The sequence below is a fragment of the Callithrix jacchus genome, chromosome 12 (genome assembly GCF_049354715.1).
Source record: "Callithrix jacchus isolate 240 chromosome 12, calJac240_pri, whole genome shotgun sequence".
Classification (NCBI taxonomy): Eukaryota; Metazoa; Chordata; class Mammalia; order Primates; family Cebidae; genus Callithrix; species Callithrix jacchus.
Window position 1 is genome coordinate 121,168,309 of NC_133513.1, and position 22,437 is coordinate 121,190,745.

The window sequence follows — 22,437 nt, forward strand, 5'->3', positions numbered from 1 at the left end:
TCTGGAAACTCAAAGTCTTCCATCTGCTTCACCGTATAGGCTGTTGCCCACCACATCTTTCAAAGGGACTATGGTTTCTTTCTGTTTCTGTTAAGTTCCTGTGTTGCTCTTGGAGAAGAGTCCACTGTGTGAATCTCTACACACTGTTTCGTCTTTCCAAGTGAGTGAGGCAGGCTGACGATGCCTCCCATCTGCCAGCTTGTGGGGGAGAAAAGGGTTCATCGATCTTAAGACCAGGACTAACTTAGGAAGACAGAAAAGATGCCTGGCAGCATGTACTGACCAGTGAAAACGGTTTCATTTGTAGCCAAAAGATAAACGAGGCCGGGTGCGGTGGCCACACCTGTAATCCCAGCACTTTGGGAGGCTGAGGCGGATCATGAGGGCAGAAGATTGAGACCATCCTGGCTAACATGGTGACACCCCATCTCTACTAAAAATACAAAAAAAATAGCTAGGTGTGGTCACGTGCACCTGTAGTCCCAGCTACTCAGGAGGCTGAGGTAGGAGAATCGCTTGAACCTGGGAGGCCGAGGTTGCAATTCGCTGAGATCCTACCACTGCACTGCCTGGGTGACAGAGCAAGATTCCATCTCAAAAAAGAGGTGTAAATGTTTCCCAGTATATACACAAGAGTCCTGCACACTCAGTTACTCCAAATGAGACAGGCCTGAGGCCAGCAGAGGGAGGCCAACGTCCACCCCTGGGATGCATGCTCCAGACTTTCTGCATCCCCTTTACACATGCAGGGCCACTGCCAGACTATGGGTCCCAGGCGAGTGCCTCGAGGAGACATTGGCGGCTAAATCTGCATGAGAACCTCTGCTCAGCCTCTCCTTGGTTGTGGCACGGTGGGGACAGCACTTTGCCAACCAACACCTCAGCGGCTCATCTGTCAAATGGGGTTAACTATAAAAGCACACCTGCTTTTCTGTGAGGATCCTATTACAGGGTTTGCCATGGGCACACTCTGAGGCCTGGCACCTGTGGCCGTGATCTCTGCTGCCGAGACAGCCTTGAGGATTGGGACCCCAACTCTCCACCGGGAGCCTCCACCATATCCCTGCACTGAGTAGGAGAAGGAGAAGCCGTGCTCCGACCCCCCGCCTTGGGAACAGTGACTGTGCGCCGAATGTGCGCTGAAGTGGCGTGCTTCCAGAGAGCCGGAGGAGCAGGGCATCCCAAGCCAGGATGAATTGAAACGCCCACCCACCGCTTGGTGTGGGGGAGTGAGAAGCAGGAGGGGTGTTCTTTTTTTATAGTAGTTTTTGTAAAATGAATAGTCATAAAATATAATTCATTTCTTCCTCACTTTTCCTTTTTTATTAAACATTTGAACATTTTGAAAATGAAACTTTCGTGGTCTGAAACCTGTCACTAGTACAAATTTCTTTTTTTCTTTTAAACTAAGGACAATTGCCTGAAATTCTAATCAATGCTGTAATTATTTTTCAGGGTCTTTGGGTGGCTTGAGGACATGCCAGGAAGAGCATAACAAACACAGAATCAGATTCCCTGACAGCGGGCAGGCAGTACCTGTGTATCCATGGCGCCCTCACTGCCACCCTGAACGGGGCATTCAGGATTCACAGACATCCTATATGTCTCAGTTCCTTCTCCAGTGCAGCTGGATTGCCAGCGCCCTGGTCACCAGGAGTGCTTTGGGCCCTGACATTCTGTTTGAAGGATCACAAAATCCCCCTCTGGGTAGGCGTGCAGGGTCATGCAGAGGAGACCCCACCATCTCCCGCTAGGGTCAGCAGCCAAGCTCACCTGAGGGTTCATTTGAAACACATTGGTTGCCTTTGCCGGGGCAAGCTGCGTCTTTTCATTCTGAATGAAGAAAACACACCATGAGACCCACAAACAGGGTGAGATGAGGCCTTACTTCCTCAGGGACACATCAGGAATGCCACACTTCCCTTCTGGGACAGAGCTCAGGGAGCAGGGATCTCCCTTCCTTACCTCCCTTCCCTCCCTGACTCCATCCAAGCTTCTTCCATGGGCCCAATGCACACAAATGTGGAATGGAATCAAGCATGGAAAGAAGGGGCTTGCAGACCTGCTTCCATTTGGCTTACCACTCGCCAGCTTGAGTTCCTGGGCAGGTCTACTAACTCTTCTGGGCTGAAGTGTTTCGTTTATTACTTGTTTATAGGACAAGAGAATGAGTGTGGCCTTGACTGGGTAAGGGTGGTGACATTGGTCCCACCCACAGTTTCGACTGTGTTCTAAGAGACTTACGGGTCTGTGAAAGAGGAGGCCGGCCCTGAGCTGTCAAGGGCACAGAGCTCCTTATTACAGTTCACTCACAACCGCCCTGCAAGCTAAACCAGGTGTTGTGATCCCACTTCACAGATGATTAGAATGAGGCGGATTGAGTGGAAGTCATTTTTCTGAGTCACTATATCAGGTCCCGGGTGGGGTGACTCCAGAACGTCCCTGCTTCATCCTACACTGGTTGTTGTCTCTCTTATTTATCTTTCATTCATGAAGAAAGAGGCGCTCAGAGCTAGGCAGTCACTTTGCTGGTTTCTCACCCCTGTCTGTGAGATGCCAGAGCAGCAGACAAATGTTCTCAAGTCCAGGGAAGTGGAGGTCAGGGGACGAGGGGTCAGGGGACGAGGACCAGAGCTAGAGAGCTGGCCAGTTGTTATGAGGGGTCAGCCCTTTGCACCATCGGCCCACGACCTTATCTGTCTGAGGCCCCTGGAAGTTCTGAGTGCTGGGTCAGAAGAGTCCAGAGGGGCGCAGGGACCAAGTTTCTCTCCACACTAGAATTTCAGGGTCAGAACGGCCCTTGACTCTGATCCATCCCTGCCCCCTACACATCTTGCCTATTGTCTAGGCTATAGAAAGGCAACAGATTAGTCAACTAGAAACCTGCTTCGAGTCTACCCTGAATGACTGGCTCCAGCGTAAGGAAAGGAGGGTTGCTGGGTAGGCATGGGGCTGGGAAGGAGCGCCCGCTTTGCAACTCTGCTTAGCACCTGCTGCCTTTGCAGAATCTGCAGGGTCCCGGACCTCCAAGAGGCTGAGCAGCCTCAGAAGGCACAAAGCTGCTGATGTGTATACCTGCGACTCCAAAGGCAGCATACAGGGCACCAGGAGTGCATGGCCACGTGAGGCTGGCTGCAGGATCACTACGCAGACCCCGAGAAATATCATATCCGAGGAGACAGTGCTCCCCCGCCTAACCCACAGAGTTCGTCCAGATGATCAAATACAATTCCAATGACAACAGCAAAGCTTACCTGGAGGTTTCCTCCTGCTTCCCATGGTGCTTTGCGTTCTGCTCCTTTTGGCCATTGTCCCATCAAGACTTTCAAGGTGACGATTTCAGAACCCTATCAGTGTTCAACCTGGCTAACATGTGAAATGGTCAGGCTCAAAAGATTCTCAAAGGGATTTTCTGGAAAAAATCCTACTGTAAAGTAGGTCACATTGGCTGAGCCCAATCAGTTTGACAATGAAGCATTGGTTTCTCCCAAGTTATCATCATGGACTATATGAAGAGCATACATCTTACACAGTTTATTTACTTTGCAAATATGGATAAAACTTGTAACCCAGATCATCACAACAAGACCATATGGGTTCATTAGAGTCATACAATGTTTCAAGGGTCATAATATGACTGGTTCAGACGCCTTTGAAATAGTGTTTCAGGTGAATCCACTCACCAAATGTAAGACAATGTACATTTATTAAGTTGCTTCAAAACATTCATTGTGTAATGAACTGTGGCCTCGTCACACCATCAACGTCCACTGAAAGACCCGTCTTGTAGGTCGAGTCACGGAGCCTGCGTTCACCCTTCTGCACCACCCGTGCTTATGAATAGCATGCAAGTCATTTCTACAGACTTGGAATGTGAAGTCTCATTATCTTCTACCTTAAAACGCATTAAGGAAGCCACTCTCTTCATCTCCTAAACTGTGAAACATAGTTCCATTTCCCAGCTTTCCGTGTTTTAAAGGTCATTTGTGATGTAAGTATTAAGAAAATATTCCCCCTAAGGAGACCACGCTCTGCTCAAATGCTGAGGTGAATAGACGCAGTGCTTTTTCTATGATACAAATCATTCACACAAACACATTAGTGAGGCCTATTTAGCAATTGCATGTGTGGGTTTGTTATCTGTAGCTGTTTCCTTTTCATTATGTGTTCACAGGATTAAAATCTGATATAAAATGCAAACTTTCAAATAACACGTTTCTAGATCCAAACAATTTAGAAAATGTTCACTGTTGATCAGATTTTTTTTTTTTGAGACACAGTCTTGCTCTGTTGTCCAGGCTGGAGTGCAGTGGTGTGATCTTGGCTCCCTGCAATCTCCACATCCCAGGTTCAGACGATTCTCCTGCCTCAGCCTCCCAAGTAGCTGGAACTATAGGAATGTGCCACCATGCCCAGCTAATTTTTGTATTTTTAGTAGAGACGGGGTTTCACCATGTTGGCCAGGATGGTCTCCATCTCTTGACCTCATGATCCACCTACCTTGGCCTCCCACAGTGCTGGGATTACAGGTGTGAGCCACCATGCCCAGCCCAGGTTTCTAAAAAGTATATTCGAAGTTAATATTTTAGAGTAACTTGAATGAGTAAGGCTTTAGGGTAGGCTGTGATAGAGAACTGACCTTTCAACACATCAGCACCATTTGTTACTAAGTACCTCTTTTTTTTTGAGATGGAGTCTCACTCTTGTTGCCCAGGCTAGAGTGCAATGGCGCCATCTCGGCTCACTGAGACCTCCACCTCTCGGGTTCAAGCAATTCTCCTACCTCAGCATCTCAAGTAGCTGAGATTACAGGTGCATGCCACCACACCTGACTAATTTTTGTATTTTTAGTAGAGGTGAGTTTCACCATGTTGGCCAGGCTGGTCTCAAACTCCTGACCTCGGGTGATCCGCCTGCTTTGGTCTCCCAAAGTGCTGGGATTACAGGCATGAGCCACCATGCCTGGCCTAAGTACCTCCTTAGGTGGAGTTTAGCAATTGGTTTCTGAATACCTATCCTGACTGTCCAACTGTAGCTCCATGGGGGCAGAGACCCCGGTTAGCACTGTGATAGCCACCTCGCAGGTATCCTATGTGTATTTCTTAAATGAAAATAGCTTTTCTAAGACAGTGTTAAAAAATAATGAGTAAGAAGGTCATTAATCCCTGATAGCTTCATAAATGAGATATTCTTCTGCTCAAAGATATGCTGCTCAGCAAATCACACCCAAGGAATTCTGTTCCTTTTGGCTGTTGTCCCATCAGGACATTCACAGAGATCATTTCAGAGCCCTATCCGTGTTCAACCTGGCTAACATGTGAAATAGTTAAGCTCAAAAGATTCTCAAAGTTATTTTCTGGGAAAATATCTGACTGTAAAGTAGGTCAGATCCATTCCGTTGCCTTTAAAAAATTCTCCTAGTTGCCCACTGGCTTCTCATGAAACTGGGAACAAGTTTCACATAATCTGTTCCCAAAGGGCTACCCTATCCCATGCCCACATTCCACCTTTGCCCTGTTCCTGACTCAAGGAATGCCTGCCTGCAAGCCCCAGTGTTCTAACGCAGTTCTTCCTCAACCTCTGGCTGGGCAGGCCTGCTGATGGATGAAACGCTCCCATCAGACTCACCACACCCAGGTCTACACCACAGAAACTGAAGCCATTGGTTGACAAGGGCGGTTGCTAGAACTTACTGTGATGTTTCATTTCCATTTTGACTGAAGTCACCACAATCCTATTAAACCAAAAATACAATGTTTGGCTTCTTTAGCATATACACTACAGGGCTATCATATTTATCTTTCTCTGATCTTCTCATTTGTATTCTCCTTCTGACCAAAACCCATCTTGAAACCTCAAAAATGTGTTTAAGGATCACACATAATCACTTTTATCCACTGACGGGTTTGAATATGCCAGCAACTGAGGGTCCAGAGAACCAAGTCAGTTACTCCAAAGTCTCTCTTTGCCCCTGGCGCTTCGTCCTGGAGAGGTGAGTTCGGAATCCCTCTGAACCCAGAAGTCTTCATGCACAGAGAAGAATAAAAATACTGGGTCCCTTCTGAGGGAAATGCGATCATAAGCGCTGAAGTGCTCTGAAGTACTCAAAGAAAAGAAACATGACACAACCTTTTATTATTTTGGACAGTGAGACCATGTCAGAAGGGTCGGCATGCTCATCGTCATCCTACAGCTTTGAATGCCACACAGACTGGTGACATTTCCCATTCATTCGCTCCAACCTCGTGGGAAAAACTTTTCAAGAGTACAACGTCAACGAAACACAAATGCCATCACAAATGACTGTCACTTTACCATGCTGAGTGTCCAGATAAGCTAACCAGTCACAACTCAGGGCTGATGTGAAATAGACCTAATGCCAAAATGAGATGAAATAGAATTTAGAATAAAATTCCGTCCCTTGGAGCAGATTCCATTGGCTTTCTCTGCTCCTGCTTCCGCTGGTATCTGGCCTTCTGGTAGAAAATGATGATGGTCACAGTGACTATATTTAGAAGAATGACGAGCAGTATGAGCCAGAATGAGTATCCATAACTGTGGGTCGTTCCTTTACTGGTGATTGCCGGGTAAAGCAAGTGGGACAACTCTTCGGAGAGATGGTTGGACTGTACGTTTGCCACAAACAGTATCATGGTCACGAAAACGAAGGATGCTGAAAAGAAGATGGAGTTTCATGCGTGGCATGGTGATACAGTTTTTAACGTCACTTACCTTTATGGAACACTCATCTATGGGAATGTATTGAGTATCTATACTGGAGTTTACACTCAAGCACTAGGGAGAATTACAGAAATGTAAGACACAAGCTAGGTGTCCAGACACAAAACACTAATGATTGTGCAGGGTTGTGTATGACCAACAGCAAATGTGCTGACCCAAACTCTTTCAGAAGCAGTTTTGTGCAACTGGTCTTCAAAAGGCCGCTTCCTAGGTGGTGAATGCAGGGGTGAGCTGAATGAATGAGTGACTAGGACAGTTCAGAGAGAAGCCGTATAAGGAGCTCTGAGAAGAGCTGAGGAAGGACAGGGCATTGCAGGTGGAAGAAGCAGCCTCAGCAAAGACCCTGGGTGGGTGGTGGGCCTGGAGCTCCTGGGACTCGAGGCGAAAGACAAGCTCAGCCATTGGGGAGAGGTCCCAGGGTCCTAAGAACTGGGTACAGAGACTGGGTTGCCCTGATGGCCACAAATGCCACCCCAGGAGCTTGAATTTCATGCAGTATGATGCCACTGGTGACTGTCTAATCAGGAAGGATCTCCTTACTAAACTCATTAGAGAAGAGAACTTATTGTATGTTTCTGTCTTCCCTTTTTTATTCTTCACAATGTCCTCCACTAGAGAACGTTCTTTTTTGTTTGTTTGTTTTGAGATGGAGTCTCACTCTCTCCCAGGCTCTGAAGTGCAGTGGCAAGACCTCAGCTTACTGAACCTCCACCTCCCGGGCTCAATTGATCCTATCACCTCAGCCTCCTGACTAGCTGAGAGTACACACACGTGCCACCGTGCTTGACTAATTTTTTGTAGAGACCGGGTTTTTCTATGTTGCCCAGGTTGGTCCCCTGGACTCAAATGATCCACCTGCCTTGGCCTCCAAAAGTGCTGCGTGTGAGCCATTGTGGCTGGTCCTAAAAAACATTCTTCAGCACAGACTTGGGAGAGTCACTTTGGTCTAGTTAGAAGAATGTAGTTCTGGAACCAGAGAGAACAGGATTGGGAATCCCAGATAAGTAAACTTGGACCAAGTCATGCAGCTTCTCTGAGCCTCATCCCTCACCTTCCAAAGGGAATGAGATAGAGACAAAAAAAGAAATAGATTAGGGCTTTTGCGGTTGCTTAGGGCTGGAAGGGGGTAGTGGCTAAAGGGCATGAGGTTTCCTTTCCAGATGATCAAAATATTCTAAAACTGGCAGTTGTGATGCTTGCACATGTCTGAGGACATACGAAAAATCACGGAATTCTATGCTTTAATGGGTAATTACACGGTGTGTGACTCATCTCAGTAAAGCCGTGACTCATCTCAGTAAGGAAAGGTTTTGGAGATAAGGATGTGCTCCAGGACTTGTGATGAGGCCAGTGATCAGGCCCACCCAGCGAGGTCTGATGTGCGCAGGGGGCCGTTGGGATTCTGGCCATGGAAACCCTTTGAGACTCCGTCTGTCGCCACGTACCCGGAACTCAATGGACTTCAAATGTATCCTGTTGTAACTCACACCTAGGGAAACCTTCCAAACCATCCTTCAAAAGGTCCTAATTAGAGGGGTTTTGAATGAGGAAAATGTTTTAACACTCCTTGATGACAGACCTTCATCCTCAATGTAATGGTTTTGTTTCTTAATGATTTGTCCATACAAAAGCCCTGGCCCTCTGAAGCTCTCTGGGTGCCTCACAGCCTTAATTATCCTTCGTTTTCCTCTTGTGAAGTTTCCTATAAAAGCTTAATCATAAAGAGCAGGATGAATACAGGGCAAAATGCTTTTTTTCCAGAGCGGGCTGCCTAGAACTTTGATTTGAATCGGGAGGGGCCGACACACAGACGCAAAATGCTAACATGAGTCCCCTTTAGAAACGAGATGCCCAGAGCCTCTACCTGCCAGGCTTCTCCAGCCTCTGGGACAGAAGGACTTATAGGGGCTGGGGGAAGCCCTGGGGTAGATGAGGAGCCTCGGAAGGCTCACGGACCTTGGCTTTTGCCCTGGCTTCTGACCACTGGGCTCGGTGACCTGCTGATCACTTTCCCCTCTCTGGGTTCCTCAGTTGAGACAAATGTATTTGGAACCATCAGTCTGCAAAGTTCTCGCTGGCTTCAAGTTTCTGTCAGTGGACAGTTTTATTTCCTGAGGACAGGGTGCAGTCAGTGTGGTGCAGAGGGCAGGCTGAGGTCAGAGGGCAGGGGAACCAAGGATGTGAGGTTGCTGCTTGTCTCCTCAAAGCAGAACCTGCTCCTCTCAGTCAGAAACAAGCTAGGAAAGCTACCTCCTCTGCTACCCAATGTCTGCTGGCCAAGCAGAGGTGTTCAAACCCAGCCACTACGGGTTAGGAGCACTTCCTTCTGGCCCCAGGATTCCCGGAAGTCAGCCTGATTGTACTCTCCCATGGCCATGACCCAAGGCAAGAATCAAGGCATCTCTGTACACAAGCCCTTCTGCAGGCTGAGCCTCCGGCAAACTGAGCGCTTCACCAAGTTCTCCAACCCTCAAAGCTCCGGTGAAGAAAGTCAGGAATTCCCCAGAGGGCTACTTTGGGCAAAAGTCAGGCCTATTCAAGCGTTAGGGTCAAGAGGCCTCCAGGGGCATTTAGAGGAAGCCAGGCCGTGCTAAGGTCTTCTCCCAGGCCTGCGTCAGAGCATAACCTGCTCCTTAAATATCAACCTCTCAGATTGTTTTTCTGCCCACCTCACAGCCTCCCTCTGTGTGTTAGAACTTGCCCCTGAGCCAGGAAAGGAAGGTGGCCGGAATTCCCTCTCCATCAAACAATTCTTTGTGGATCGGAGGAGGCAGGGCTAGGGGGAGGCTGTCTGGCCTGTTTTCCATGTTTTTCTTCACAAACGTGCATGAGGCCTCTGCTATATGTAAAGCCGGCCCATACCTAGCTGTGGAGGCCACAGCTTTGTGGAAAAGGTAGCAGACTTTGAACCCTGCGGGCTGTAGACACAGCAATGCTGGGCCATGTTATTCTGCCGGCCCCACACCTGGCCCTCCACTCTGGTACTGGTACCTGTTTTCCCTCCAAGATCGCAGTCTTCCTTCCCCACTCACCCCTGCGGCTGGGGAAGGGCCAACTCCGGCCTCAGCTCCAGGATGGGCAGGTGTCCTTGGCCAATTGGTGGATGGATGGGGCAATTCAACCCTGCCAGCCACAGAAATTGGTCAAGGGATGGAAGAAGGGCAATGCAAGTGCAAAGCAGCCCAGGACTTTCTCTTAATGTGGAAGAAATAAGTTTTTTTTTCTCCGGGCTGCTGCCATCAGCAATGAGCCCAGGGTGGCCAGCAGTCAACTTACCTTCAAGAGGATTGATCTGGCCAGTGAATGAATGATGGAGTGAACAGTGAGGAGCCCAGAGACAGAGCGATGGCAGGAAACAGTCCTCACGACATGGGCCGAGACCCTGACTCGAACTGTGCCTGAAGCCACTGCTTCCCATACTTTCTTAGTTACATGAGCGACAGGAAAAATAATCTGTCTTCACCCTGGCCGTAAGTACCAATTGGTTTACCTTTGGTTTGCTTGACTGGGGTGAATTATCATCACACAAGTAGCTTGGGCAAGGGACCCTGGCATTCAGGTGAGTGTATCTGAGTTTATAACAAAGTCCCTTAACCTCTGACGCTCAGCTCTGCTGAAGAAAGGGAAGCAGTGATATTCATTCCATGGGATTGTTGTGGCTTCTCCATAGTGGATGCCCATGAAACTGGGGAATTTATTTGTTTTTACCACCAAGTAATAAAAGCACAGAAAGAGTCAGTCATACGCGAATGTGGTTAAACCAGCCTGACCCCAGATCCTCGGAGCTGAGGTGTGAGCATGTAATGTGAGCCTGGTCCACCTGTAGTCCTTACAGGCTTAATGCTTTTCCATTTTAAAGAACATCCTCACCCTCCTACCTGTGTGGTGCTGGGGCCAGTCTGTACATCTCAACTCCACGTGAGTGACCTCACACTGGGAGTCTGAAAACAGCCATGTGGCTGTGTTTGCGCCTTTCCAGTCACTAGCGCTTTTCTCTCTTTTTGTTTTTTCCCACTGGAAAGCCATTGTTCATCTTCCTCAGTACAGCACTACTCCATGGCGTGGAGATGCTGGCCTCCTTCACCCACCTGCGCCTGCCTAGTGGTAAGGATGGCACTCAATGGAGGGACAGGATGCTGCTGCCCTCAGTTCCTCCTCTGAGGCTTCCTGACACATCTGATAGCCACAGCCTCCTTCCCATGCTTGAAAATGTCAGGTATGTGTTAAAATGTGTCACCTGAAACTTACAGGAAGCCACCTCGGAAATCATTTCCTTAGGACAGGCTTCATTCCTAAGATCCAGTTTCGATGGTGGAGAGAGGGAAAAAACAGGAAAAAGCTGGCTGCCTGACAGGAGCAAGGCCCTGAAGGCAGCTGGGCAGGGCAAAGAGGCACTTCCCTGGCCCTGCTCTGGGCAGTGGGGCAACTACAGAGCCATGGCAAAACCCAGTGAAAGCCAGAAGACTGCGAGTCAAAGCTCGGACCCATTTCCTATCTGGGCTCCATCCTCCCAGCACCACACTCATGAAACAAACAAAATAACCAAACACCACCACCCAGCAGCACCCCAGGCTCACAGGTGGCCCGAAAGAGAGGTATTGACCCCAGACTCTCTTATGTGACATTATCTGTGGCTCTGTGGCACAACTATGCAGAGATGTCATGTGTGGAGACCAAGTGGACTCTGGTCATGTGGAGGAGGAAAGGGAAGGAAGTGTGTGCCAGTGCGCTCATGTGTGTGTGTGCACATGTGTGCACACATGTATGCACGTGTGTGGATGTGTATATGTATGCAAATGTGTGCATGTGTGTGTGCTTCTATATACCATACAGAGCCTAGTTTGGAGTTAAGCACATGGCAGGAGCTCAGTCAATATTTTGTTGACTTTTGTGCATTTTGAGTTCTTACGTTAGATTCTCAGTAGCAAAGGCTGGCTTATCGTAAGCCTCCTCAACAGTGCCTTTAAAACAGAATTCCATTTCCAGAGATGCTTCATAAATGCCCTGGACTGACAAAATAAACCGCAGTCCTCAGCTCATGGGAGGCCCTCATAGTTTCCTTGGCGTAAACCTGATCGTGTATGTGTATGCGGTTCCCTGCAGAGCCCTGAGTCTCAGGGGGCCACTCACCGCTGAGCCCGTTCCAGGTGTACACCCCCGTCGGCCCCAGGAACGTCTGGTAAGGGTTGCTGATGCTGTTGTAGAAGGTAAACCCGGAGCTCAGCAGCGACGTGAACAAGCTCAGGACCAGGAGCAGGATAGCCACCAGATGCAGAGTTCTTTGGGAAGAATTATTCAGTATCCCTAAAACTGAAACAGTGTTTTGTGAGTGCACAACATTGCAAGGCATGCAAACAGCAGCGCCGGCGGCATTCCTCCCACCCACCCTCCTAGGTGCCTGAGTCAGCGGTCGTTGGATGCCAGTTAGAGTTGGCAGGAACCTCGAAGGCATGCAGGAACAAGACCCACCTTCCTCACGGTAGGCTGGTTGTTGAATCAGTGGGTTGAATGGACATACCCACAACACCACAGGTAACTGGGTATTTATCCTGATTTTGAAGTCCCCTAGGAAAGAGTTTGCCTTCCTGGATACTGGCAGCAGGGCTGGGCAGCCTTCTCGTGAGTGAGCTTGGCCTTCCATCCTTTCCAAGGTGCTTGTCACAGTTTCACCAGTGCCCCTGTGGCTTTGAGCACTAACTAGGCTTCCACTTGGAGGCACTCACAGGGTGGGTCACCCTGAAAACCTGTGCACTGTGAGAATCCCATAAGTCCTCTGGTTTCTGGGGTAATTACATGAGTCAGGGGTGGCATCAAAGAAAGGTGACCAGAAAAGTGGGAGCCGGAGGCTGACAGAAGAAAATGACTTCTCTTGGAGTAAATCGAGGCGTGGTTCCTACTTCAGACTCCACTTCCCTGGAGCCAGAGAGGACCAGATGCTCGTGGGGCTTCAACACTAGAGGCAGCTGGGAATCTGCCCGTGAGTGAGCCTTGACCCTGCTTTCCAAGGAGAGCTCTTCTGAACCCTGACAGTGTTGTATGAAATTTGCATATTTCTTAAATGTAAAGGAGCTCCGGGCATGCAGCGACGCTCTTGAAGAATAAAGCAAAGGTGCCCTGGCTGTCAGGCCTGGGTTCCTGGTTTTGCCTTTCTCAGCCGACCCCCACCCTCCACCTGCTCTTCTGTTGAGGACACAGGGCCCAGGCGACGCAGGGGTGCACTGACATGCAGGCCCAGCCCCACCAAGGGCTGTCAGGGTGTGCGAGGCCCTGTGGAGAAGGCCAGCACATCAAAGAGCATTTATGGGGATTGTTCCGGGAAAGTCACCAGGACATAGGAGAAAGTGATTTGGAGAATTTCCGAGTCGCAGTGAGGCAACGACGACATCACTGGGAACAGCATGAGTGAAAACAAGTGAAAGACTCTTTCTTTCCATTCTGGTTTCTCTGGTCTCCAGGGAGGGAGCCTTGGAGACCTCACATCTTTACTTGGAGTAGCTTTAAAGAACAGAAAGCGAAAAGGCCAGGTAGGGTCTCTGGTTTCCAGGCCTATGGGTGGTATCCCCGTAGTGTTATACCCACAGGTCGAAGGTCGAGGAGTTCCTTCCCGAACCAGAGTGTTTCAAAGAATTCAGAGAACATGCATGGGAGGCAGGAGACCCCAGGGTGCTGTGAGCGCCCATGGGAGGGGTCACCAATCCCCTCAAACTTGTTCTTTCCCTCCCTGCATTGCCGTAATGATTTAAAAATTCCTCATTATGCTGAGCACAAATCTGCATCTCCACAACTTAAACCCAGGGGTCCTAATTCTCCTTTGGGAATCACACAAAATTCCCTTGCTCCTTTCCAAACATTTGAGGAGGGATAGAAATCCCAGCGTGATCAACAGGCCACGTCTCTGGAGTATTCCTTGGGTGTGACTGCAAAGCCCCCGGCCAGCCTGGCCCCTCCCTGCACAGACTTTATTCTGACTCTTTCTCTTTCTCTCTTTTTCGTCTTTTTTTGGAGACAGAGTCTTGCTCTGTCACCCAGACTGGAGTTCAGTGTCAAGATCATAGGTCACTGCAGTCTTGATCTCCCAGGTTCAAGCAAGAAATCCTCCTGCCTCAGCCTCCGGAGTAGCTGGGACTATAGGATATGTCACCACAACCATGCTCAGCTAGTTTTCTTTTTAATTTTTTGTAGGGACAGGATCTCACTATGTTGCCCAGGCTAGTCTCCAATTCCTGGGCTCAAGTGATCCTCCCTCCTTGGCCTCCCAAAGTGCTGGAATTACAGGCATGAGCCACTTGGCCTGGCCAGATAGACACTGGGCTCCCATGAGACCCAACACTCCCCTTGGACAGGAGAACACCCCCACTCCATTTTTGAACCTCTTAATTCTATTTGTTCAATATTTGTTTTTGTTTGTTTTTTGGCTTTTTAGTAAGCCGTGTTCTATGAGGGAGAAAAGTTTCCTCGCATTGGACAGAGAATGGGCATAAAGGAGATGTGGCCAGCAGCTTGCAATTGGGCGCCAGAGATGCAGCCTCAGGGGCTGCTGGCAAAGAGGTCTGTGGGGGTAAAGACCCTCATCCAGAGACAGCACGCATCCAAAGTGATGCAGGTTTTGGAGTGGAGCCTCCTAGACCAGGAGTGGGAGAGAACCCAGAAGCAACAATGACAGGTAACCCAAGGGCCCAGCTGCAAGGGAGTGTGAGAAAGTGCAGGAAAGAAAGGGGGAGGAGGCCGGGCATGGTGGCTCACATCTGTAATCCCAGCACTTTGGGAGACCGAGGTGGGCAGATCACAAGGTCAATAGATCGAGACCATCCTGGTCAATATGGTGAAACCCCCGTTCCACTAAAAATACAAAACTTAGCTGAGCATGGTGGCTCATCCCGAGTAGTCTCAGTTACTCGGGAGGCTGAGGCAGGAGAATCTCTTGAACCCAGGAGGCAGAGGTTGCAGTGAGCCAAGATTGTGCCACGGCACTCCAGCCTGGCAACAGAGCAAGACTCCATCTCAAAAAATAAAGGTGGGGAGAGGAGAGAGAAAGGGGCAGCAGAAGGGCAATGTGGGTGTGTCTCACAGTCATTGGCATGGCCACATGTCTCTTGAAAACCCATGGGAGAAGGGAGCAGACGGGGAGAAGACTGGGCAAGTATCATCTCAGTGGCACAAGGATAATGACGTCATCACCCTGGCAAGGGAACATTCTCCTCCTCAGGTGGAACTGGGGACTGTGAACAAAGTCCAGCTTGCACAGGTACAGCCTACCTGTGCTTAGTGGTGACTGAACTATTTTGCCAATTTCTGCCAATAACCCATAGGGCGTGGTGAAATGCTCAGTGTAGTCTTGGGCTCTGCATCCCAGGGAAGCACTCTAGCACAGCATGGGTCAGCTGCCTAGGGGGGATGGGTGGAGCCTATTGGGCCTGCCTTCTGGCTAAGCAGGATGTGGCCATCTGGGCTGGGACTGTTCTGTCCCCTACCTCAGGTGAAGTCTGTTGCCTCTGCCTCTTGCTGGCTGTGGAGATGCAACAGCTGGGGGATTCCTATTGCTACAATTTAGCACGCACTTGCTTTGAAAGTAATAGAAGGTGACACCAGAGGAGAGGAGGAAAAAGCTACAGCATGTAGGGCACACCTGTTCCGGGGACAGGTGAGTGGCTGCAGATGAATCACCGCTGAGTCACCAGAAGGGGGAATCGCTCCCCATTCCACACGCACCAGCTCCTCCTGGACGCTAAAGGGGAAACTCCAGGATCTATCCGGAAGTTGGCTGGGGACTAAATGATCTCACTCCTCAGCAAAGTTTGGTAACCAATAAGAAATAATTTGGTTACTTAACTAGAAAATAGACATCCAGCCAGGCGCGGTGGCTCAAGCCTGTAATCCCAGCACTTTGGGAGGCCAAGGCGGGTGGATCACGAGGTCAAGAGATCGAGACCATCCTGTTCAACATGGTGAAACCCCATCTCTACTAAAAATACAAAAAATTGGCTGGGCATGGTGGCGCATGCCTGTAATCCCAGCTACTCAGGAGGCTGAGGCAGGAGAATTGCCTGAACCCAGGAGGCGGAGGTTGCGGTGAGCCGAGATCACGCCATTGCACTCCAGCCTGGGTAACAAGAGCGAAACTCCATCTCAAAAAAAAAGAAAAGAAAATAGAAATCCAGGAGGCAGAGGTTGCATTGAGCGGAGATAATGTGAGACTCCATCTCAAAAAATAATAATAATAAAAAATAAAATAAAAACTTCAGTGTGGAAAAAAAGGAGCTGTGTCCAAGGCCCCTGACGTGGCTTGCAGTATTTTTCTGCTTTACACACTGAGCAAAGCCGGTTTTGGATATTCATTGGTAAATGGTTAACATTCCTTTTTTTTTTCCAGCATGAATTAGAAAGTGACAATTGAATTTAGCTTTGTTTGTGACTTTTGGTAAGATCTAACGATGTGACTTTTCAAAAGGGAGTCATTTGCGGCCTGTTGACTCATGTTCTCTGTGTACTAAGGTGACAATTCGTCTTGATTCTAACTGCTGCATTTTAAAATTATTTTCTGGCTCTCTGAATTTCCTGCCACATAGGTCTGACAGCTATATCTCTCCTCCAGCTCCTAGCTCAGAACTTAGACAATAAAAGCTGAAAATTCAGAGAAAGTTATCAAGAATGAAATAACAATGAACTTCCATAGCATCTGACAGCTGCTCTCTGCCCACAAAATTAGCAAACACATTCTGTTCTTTTCTTCCTTTTAGGGGGCAAGCCTGTGAATCAGGAAAGCCACCTCACAATTGGCGCTAATTGCCTTGATGCCTGGCAGCCCCAGGCAAGAGCCAAGAACAACGTGGCCACAGAGAAGAGCGCCTGGCCGCAGATCCCACAGCTGGGAGGCAGAAACGTGCTGCCAGGCAGTGGATAAGGGACACACATGAGAGCCATTCGGACATCCGGGCTCCCCATACAGGGAAATGTAACCCTGCAGGCCCCAATTACCATCTGCCTTTGGAGTTCTGGTTTTCTGTAAGTCCTCGGACATGGAGGGAGAGTGGTTTTGTGAGTGGGTGGGTGGGAACCATGACTTCCTCTGTAAACACCTGGTCACCAGGGAGTCTGACAGGGCAGCTCCTGAATCTGTCAGCCCCAGTGTCTGCAGAAGAAGCTCATTCTATCAACATCTACAAGTGTGGCCTGATGGCTCTCCTGGGAAGCCCAGGCTGGTGCCCCAGCCTCTTGGAAAGTTGCCAGGGTTCCTTGGGGAGAAGTGGCCTGAGCCCAGAAGGGCATCTTTTTCTGTCCTCTATTCCCCTTCTAGTGTGGTTCCATCTCTGGGAGCAGATGACAAATATTCTGCTCCAGGAAAATCTCCTTATGTGGACAGGGTAAGAGTAAGGTGGGGGCTCTTTATGAATTCTGGAGAAATAAACTTCATTGTTCTTCTCTTTCCAATTAATTAGTTTCTGCAGCAGATTTATGTTTCCAGTTATTTTTAGCTTGGGCTAGTGGTGCAATGTTGAGTTCCCTGAGAACAAGTGGAGATTGCGGGGAGAAAAGAGAGTAGACGGGGGCGAGACTCCCACCACCTGCAGCGGATCCTGACCCGGACGCAGCGCTCAAAGGCCGAGCTTTCCCTCAATCTGCTTTGCTTCCTTTGCAAGGGTGTCCAGAGGTTTCTCCAATAAATTGATTTAATTCCAAGCAGACCACATCCAAAAGACTTAAAAACAATACCCAGTACCGCGATGCCTGTCAATCTAGTGCCTGGCCTTGGTGAAGCTGGTTGTTGTCAACACTGAATTAAGATCACCTGGGAAGGTTTTCTTTTTAAAACGAGCAGGTCAGGGCCTCACTCTGCAGAAACTGCTATTCAGTTGGTCCAGGGTGGGGATTCCTCACTTGCATTCCAGGTGATTCTACCTTCTGCTGTAGACAACGTGACTGCTCAAAGTCCCACACATTTGCAAACCAGACTGTTCTTGGAACCGAGGACAAAGAGTCCAGTGTCACATGAGCAGAAATATCTTTCACAATAAAGTCAAGCCTGGGCTGGTGAGACTGCCATCTCCACAAAAACATAAGGAAAGTGGCTGGGTATGGTGGCGTGTGCCTGTGGTCCCAGCTACTCTAGAGGCTGAGGCAGGAGGATCTCTTGAGCCCAGGATATAGAGGCTGCAGTGAGCTATGATTACACCACTCAACTCCAGACTGGGTGACAAAGCAAGACCCTGTCCCAAAAAGAAAAGAAAAGAAAAATATGCCTGTAATTCCAGCACTTTGGGATGCCGAAGTGGGCAGATCACTTGAGGTCAGAGGTTTGAGGCCAGCCTCGCCAACATGGTGAAACCCTATCTCTACTAATAATACAAAAATTAGCAAAGCGTGGTAGTGCATTTCTGTAACCCCAGCTACTAGGGAGGCGGAAGCACGAGAATTGCTTGAGCCTGGGAAGTGGAAATTGTAGTGGGCCGAGATCCCACCATCGCACTCCAGCCTGGGTGATGAAATGAGACCCTGTCTCACAAAAAAAAAAAAAAAAAAAAAAAATCTATCATAAAAACTTTTCCTGTCAAAATGATTCTGTAAAAATATATGTTCGGGTCAGTGGATAGGCTGAGTAATATTTGAAATGACATTCACAGGAACTCCATGTCCTAAATGTGAAGGACACACTTTGCCATGATTGCCATGATTGCCACTGTGAGCAAACAGTACACATTATGCTTCTGGGACCCTGACCACTCTTTTTTTTTGAGACAGAGTCTCACTCCATCACCAGGCGCCAGACTGGAGTGCAGTGGCGTGATCTCGGCTCACTGCAACCTCCGCCTCCTGGGTTCAAGCAATTCTCCTGCCTCAGCCTCCTGAGTAGCTGGGATTACAGGCGCACGCCACCATGCCCAGATAATTTTTGTATTTTTAGTAGAGACGGGGTTACACCATGTTGGCCAGGATGGTCTCGATCTTCTGACCTTGTGATCCACCCACCTAGGCCTCCCAAAGTGCTGGGATTACAGGCGTGAGCCACTGTGCCCGGCCCACATTTTCAAAAAACAGAGTCAAGGGACTGACTTCTTTTTACATGGCACCCAAGATCCAGCACCGAGAAGGCGGGGAGTGTCCACAGTGTGAGCTTACACCCCCTTGCAGCTCATGTTTCAGGATTCTGCCCTCCAGCGGGGCTTTGCAGACTGTGTTCCCCCATCCCCTTGCTTCCATGGAGACCTGCATATACCATGCCCCGCCAGTGAGTGCAGGGTACTGATTTTAACTGAGGAAGGGTCTTTCTCTCACACTGGGTGGTGAGCCCTCCAAGGCTGGGAATCACATGCAATTCCTTCCAGTATGTGAGCCCCTTATACACACAGTGGCTGCTCAGGGAAGATTTTTTGAACAGAAATTAGATCTCCAGAACTTTGGGAGCAGCAAAAACAATCTGCTCACAGCTGGACACACAGGACCTGTCACTTTTCATCTCGATGTTGGGCAAACTAGGATGTAACCAGTCAGCCTGAGCTGCCCACGCCATCCAGTTACACACTGGAGAATTTCCTTACCAGGTCTGACAGGCAGTTTTCCCCAAAGATTGACCTGCTGTTGGTTGAATTAATCTGGCATTTTGAAATCAGCCATCTTTGCTTCCTTCTGCTCTTTTGTTTCAAAATCTACAGTCAAAACTGGCTCCATGTGATAAATACCGAGCAGAAATAGCAGAGCTTTGCAGTAATTATTACTCTTGGGGGGCACTTGGTGTGACCTCACCCTAGCCAAGAAGCTGATACAGTTAATTTCTCAATCGGAACGGTCAGTCCACCACTGCTGGGCAAGAAAGAGGCATTTATACAGATTTTATTGTGCTGCCAATGGTTGGTTTCTGGTTTGAAAGAAGCCCTGGGTGGCCATGAGAAACAATAGGAGAGCATCCCATCTCACTGCACATTGCAGAGCTGCTCCCAGGGGAAGCATCCTAGGACTGTGAGCAAGGACTGAACACTGCAAGCTGAAGATAACTCCCGTCTAAGAGAACTGCTTACAGGTGTTCAGGCTCAATGATTATTACAATCACCGGCAATGAAGACTCCCTAGGCTCTGAGGGGTCCTTAGGTGTCAACCAGAGTGACAGTACAGCACCTTCATTAATTGAGTGGTGGTTCACCTTCTTCAGCACCAGGAGTTTGGGCAGTGACTTGGGGAAGGTCAGAATGTGGCTCCCCAGTAACAAAGAGTAAAAGTGGAGAGCAAGCAAAGGGAAGGCAAATATCCTCGCTGTGTTCTGACCTGGGCTGCCGCACCTACCTGGCCCTGGGCCCTTTCTGGGCTCTCCTTGACAAGTGCCTGCTCTGGTCCCCTGACATCACCATGCTCACTGCACACACACAGGGCTTTAGAACCAGGTCCTGGCCCATCCTGGCCTCCTCTAGGTCTCCAGGCATAGAGATAGTTGACGCTTTCTTTGAAGCTATTTATCTCAAATTGGAAATCAACGTATGGAAACCAAAAAAACTTGCAAGTCTTGTCTCTTATTTAAAATGTTTTTAATGTGTCTGAGGCTTCAGGGCACTTTTTGGTTTTGAGAATGCTATTCACATAACTGAAGGCATGACTGAGTCTTTGAAACTCACTGTAAAGCAGATGTTTCCCATCCTTACTGGAAGCTGAGGTTGACCCCAGAGGAGACGTCCCTGAAAGGCTTTGGCAATGCCAGGGGATACGTTGCTTTTGTTAACAGCTAAATGACAAATGTATAACTTGGGAACATAACTGGATTGCTTTGGATTTAAGAAAATAGTTTCATGAAAAAAGTCATAAATACACTATAGCTAGAACCCAGAGCTACTGTCTAGGACTCAGACTTCTTTTTTTTTTTTGAGACGGAGTTTCGCTTTTGTTACCCAGGCTGGAGTGCAATGGCGCGATCTCGGCTCACCGCAACCTCCACCTCCTGGGTTCAGGCAATTCTCCTGCCTCAGCCTCCCGAGTAGCTGAGATTACAGGCACGCGCCACCATGCCCAACTAATTTTTTGCATTTTTAGTAGAGACGGGGTTTCACCATGTCGACCAGGATGGTCTCGATCTCTGGACCTTGTGATCCACCCGCCTTGGCCTCTCAAAGTGCTGGGATTACAGGCGTGAGCCACTGCGCCTGGCCTAGGACTCAGACTTCTTTATGCATTACACAAGGACTAAACATTACATTTGTATAAGGTAGAAAATGATGCGTATTTATAAGTCAGAAGGTAATGACTGTATGATACCCGAGAATGCCTGTATAATACTTGTATAGAACACTGTTAGAAGCAAAGTCCATTTAACATGTTACATAATTTACAAATGTTTTCAAATTTAGAAAACATAAAGGTAGGCATCAAGCTTCAAAAGCCAAACAAGTAGCTAAATCAACTTAGCATCTTAAGGAACTTTCATTTTCCTTCCATTGAGAGGAGGACATTATTATATAAGAAATCAGAAAAAAAGTTTAGGAATTCCTGAAAAATACACAATTAATAAACTAACGGAAATTTAATATAATTTCCAACTATTAGATATTTTGGAAGTAAATTCAAATCAGTTAAAGAAATGAACTTGAAAAATAGAGGTAAATATTCTATTTTACTCTTTCCTGCATAGATGCCACTTGTGAAGTGCTAGACAGAGATTTTGGCTCCAAGTCAAAACCTAGTCGAAACAGTTAAAAAACGCATCCCTACTGGCTGTTCAATACCATATTGCTGTTACATATTTTTACTTATTTACTTGTCAATCAACTTGGTGGGTATTATTCACATGTAGCCACTGCTACAGTGATTGAAACTGTTGTACTCATAGACACAACCAGAACTGAGGAAGCTCAAGCAATGACATAGCAAATTTCCACAATTATGAATTAGGCTTGCATCTTCAGCCTAACCCAAAGCTTACAAAGAAATTATTTTTGAATGATTATTTGGCCCAAATACAGAATGACATGAACCTTAATTCAATCTCACTATATCCATTTAGATTAGTTTATCATTTACCTGCAAAATGTTTGTTTGGTTCTGCAAGTCCGTGACTCAATTCTTGACTACTCTCCCCATGAAAAAGTCCGTAAGTGATGACAATACTCCCATTTGAAGCAGAGTCTCTAACAGCAATTGTACTGGTGATCCATGCTTGTGTCCCAAGAACAGAGCAAATAACGATGAGAGACCCCAGGCTGGTGAGAAAGCTTGATAAGAACATCAACGTCTTCCTTGTGGTAGGCATTTTCACAGGCACATAAGTTCTCCAGGAAAAACAAACAAACAAACAAAAAAACCCAAGTATCTTCCTATAACACTTTTGGACCTTATCATTTGAAGTCTAGTATTTGGAAATGGAGTCCTAACATCTTGTTGTCAAATACAAAATCTCACTCTTCCTAAGGAAGGGTTATGCTAATAGACATTGAACTCTGAGCATGGTCATAAAATGTACAGTCGCTGAACTTTGATCTGGGGTAAGAGGCTGCTATGGTTACAGCCAACCAGCATGAACAAGGGGTGGGCATGGTCTTGCCAGGGACTTCCTCAATCACACAATTAATTTATAATCCGTGGGCAAATGTCATGGAAGCACGTTTCGCCTACCACGTCATGACATGAGTAGCATTTCTAAATAATAAGGGCGTGGAGGATCTGTAGCCTCAAAATGTTGCTGAGTCTAGTAGACAACACCATGAAACCCCAACTCCTCCAAGA

The 22,437-nt window shown here is 48.0% G+C and overlaps 1 protein-coding gene across 1 annotated transcript; it reads right to left on the reverse strand.

The window, feature by feature from the left end:
• Nucleotides 1-3,510: 3,510 nt before the first annotated feature.
• Nucleotides 3,511-22,111, reverse strand: CLRN3 (clarin 3). Its single transcript, XM_002756712.6, has 3 exons — nt 21,736-22,111; nt 11,872-12,051; nt 3,511-6,673 (listed from the first exon to the last, which is right to left on the reverse strand). Exons 1-3 carry the CDS (start codon nt 21,962-21,964, stop codon nt 6,402-6,404), a joined length of 681 nt encoding a protein of 226 aa, XP_002756758.1. The 5' UTR covers nt 21,965-22,111; the 3' UTR covers nt 3,511-6,401.
• Between the last annotated feature and the right edge of the window lie 326 nt (nt 22,112-22,437).

What these genes read in the sequence shown, in the direction of transcription:
- CLRN3 (XM_002756712.6), bottom strand. Translation starts at nt 21,964, where the DNA reads ATGCCTACCACAAGGAAGACGTTGATGTTCTTATCAAGCTTTCTCACC. An exon ending in ACCAAACAAACATTTTGCAG is followed by an intron (nt 12,052 to 21,735) that starts GTAAATGATAAA and finishes ACACTGTTTCAG; the next exon opens with TTTTAGGGATACTGAATAAT. An exon ending in CACCTGGAACGGGCTCAGCG is followed by an intron (nt 6,674 to 11,871) that starts GTGAGTGGCCCC and finishes TCTTCTTTTCAG; the next exon opens with CATCCTTCGTTTTCGTGACC.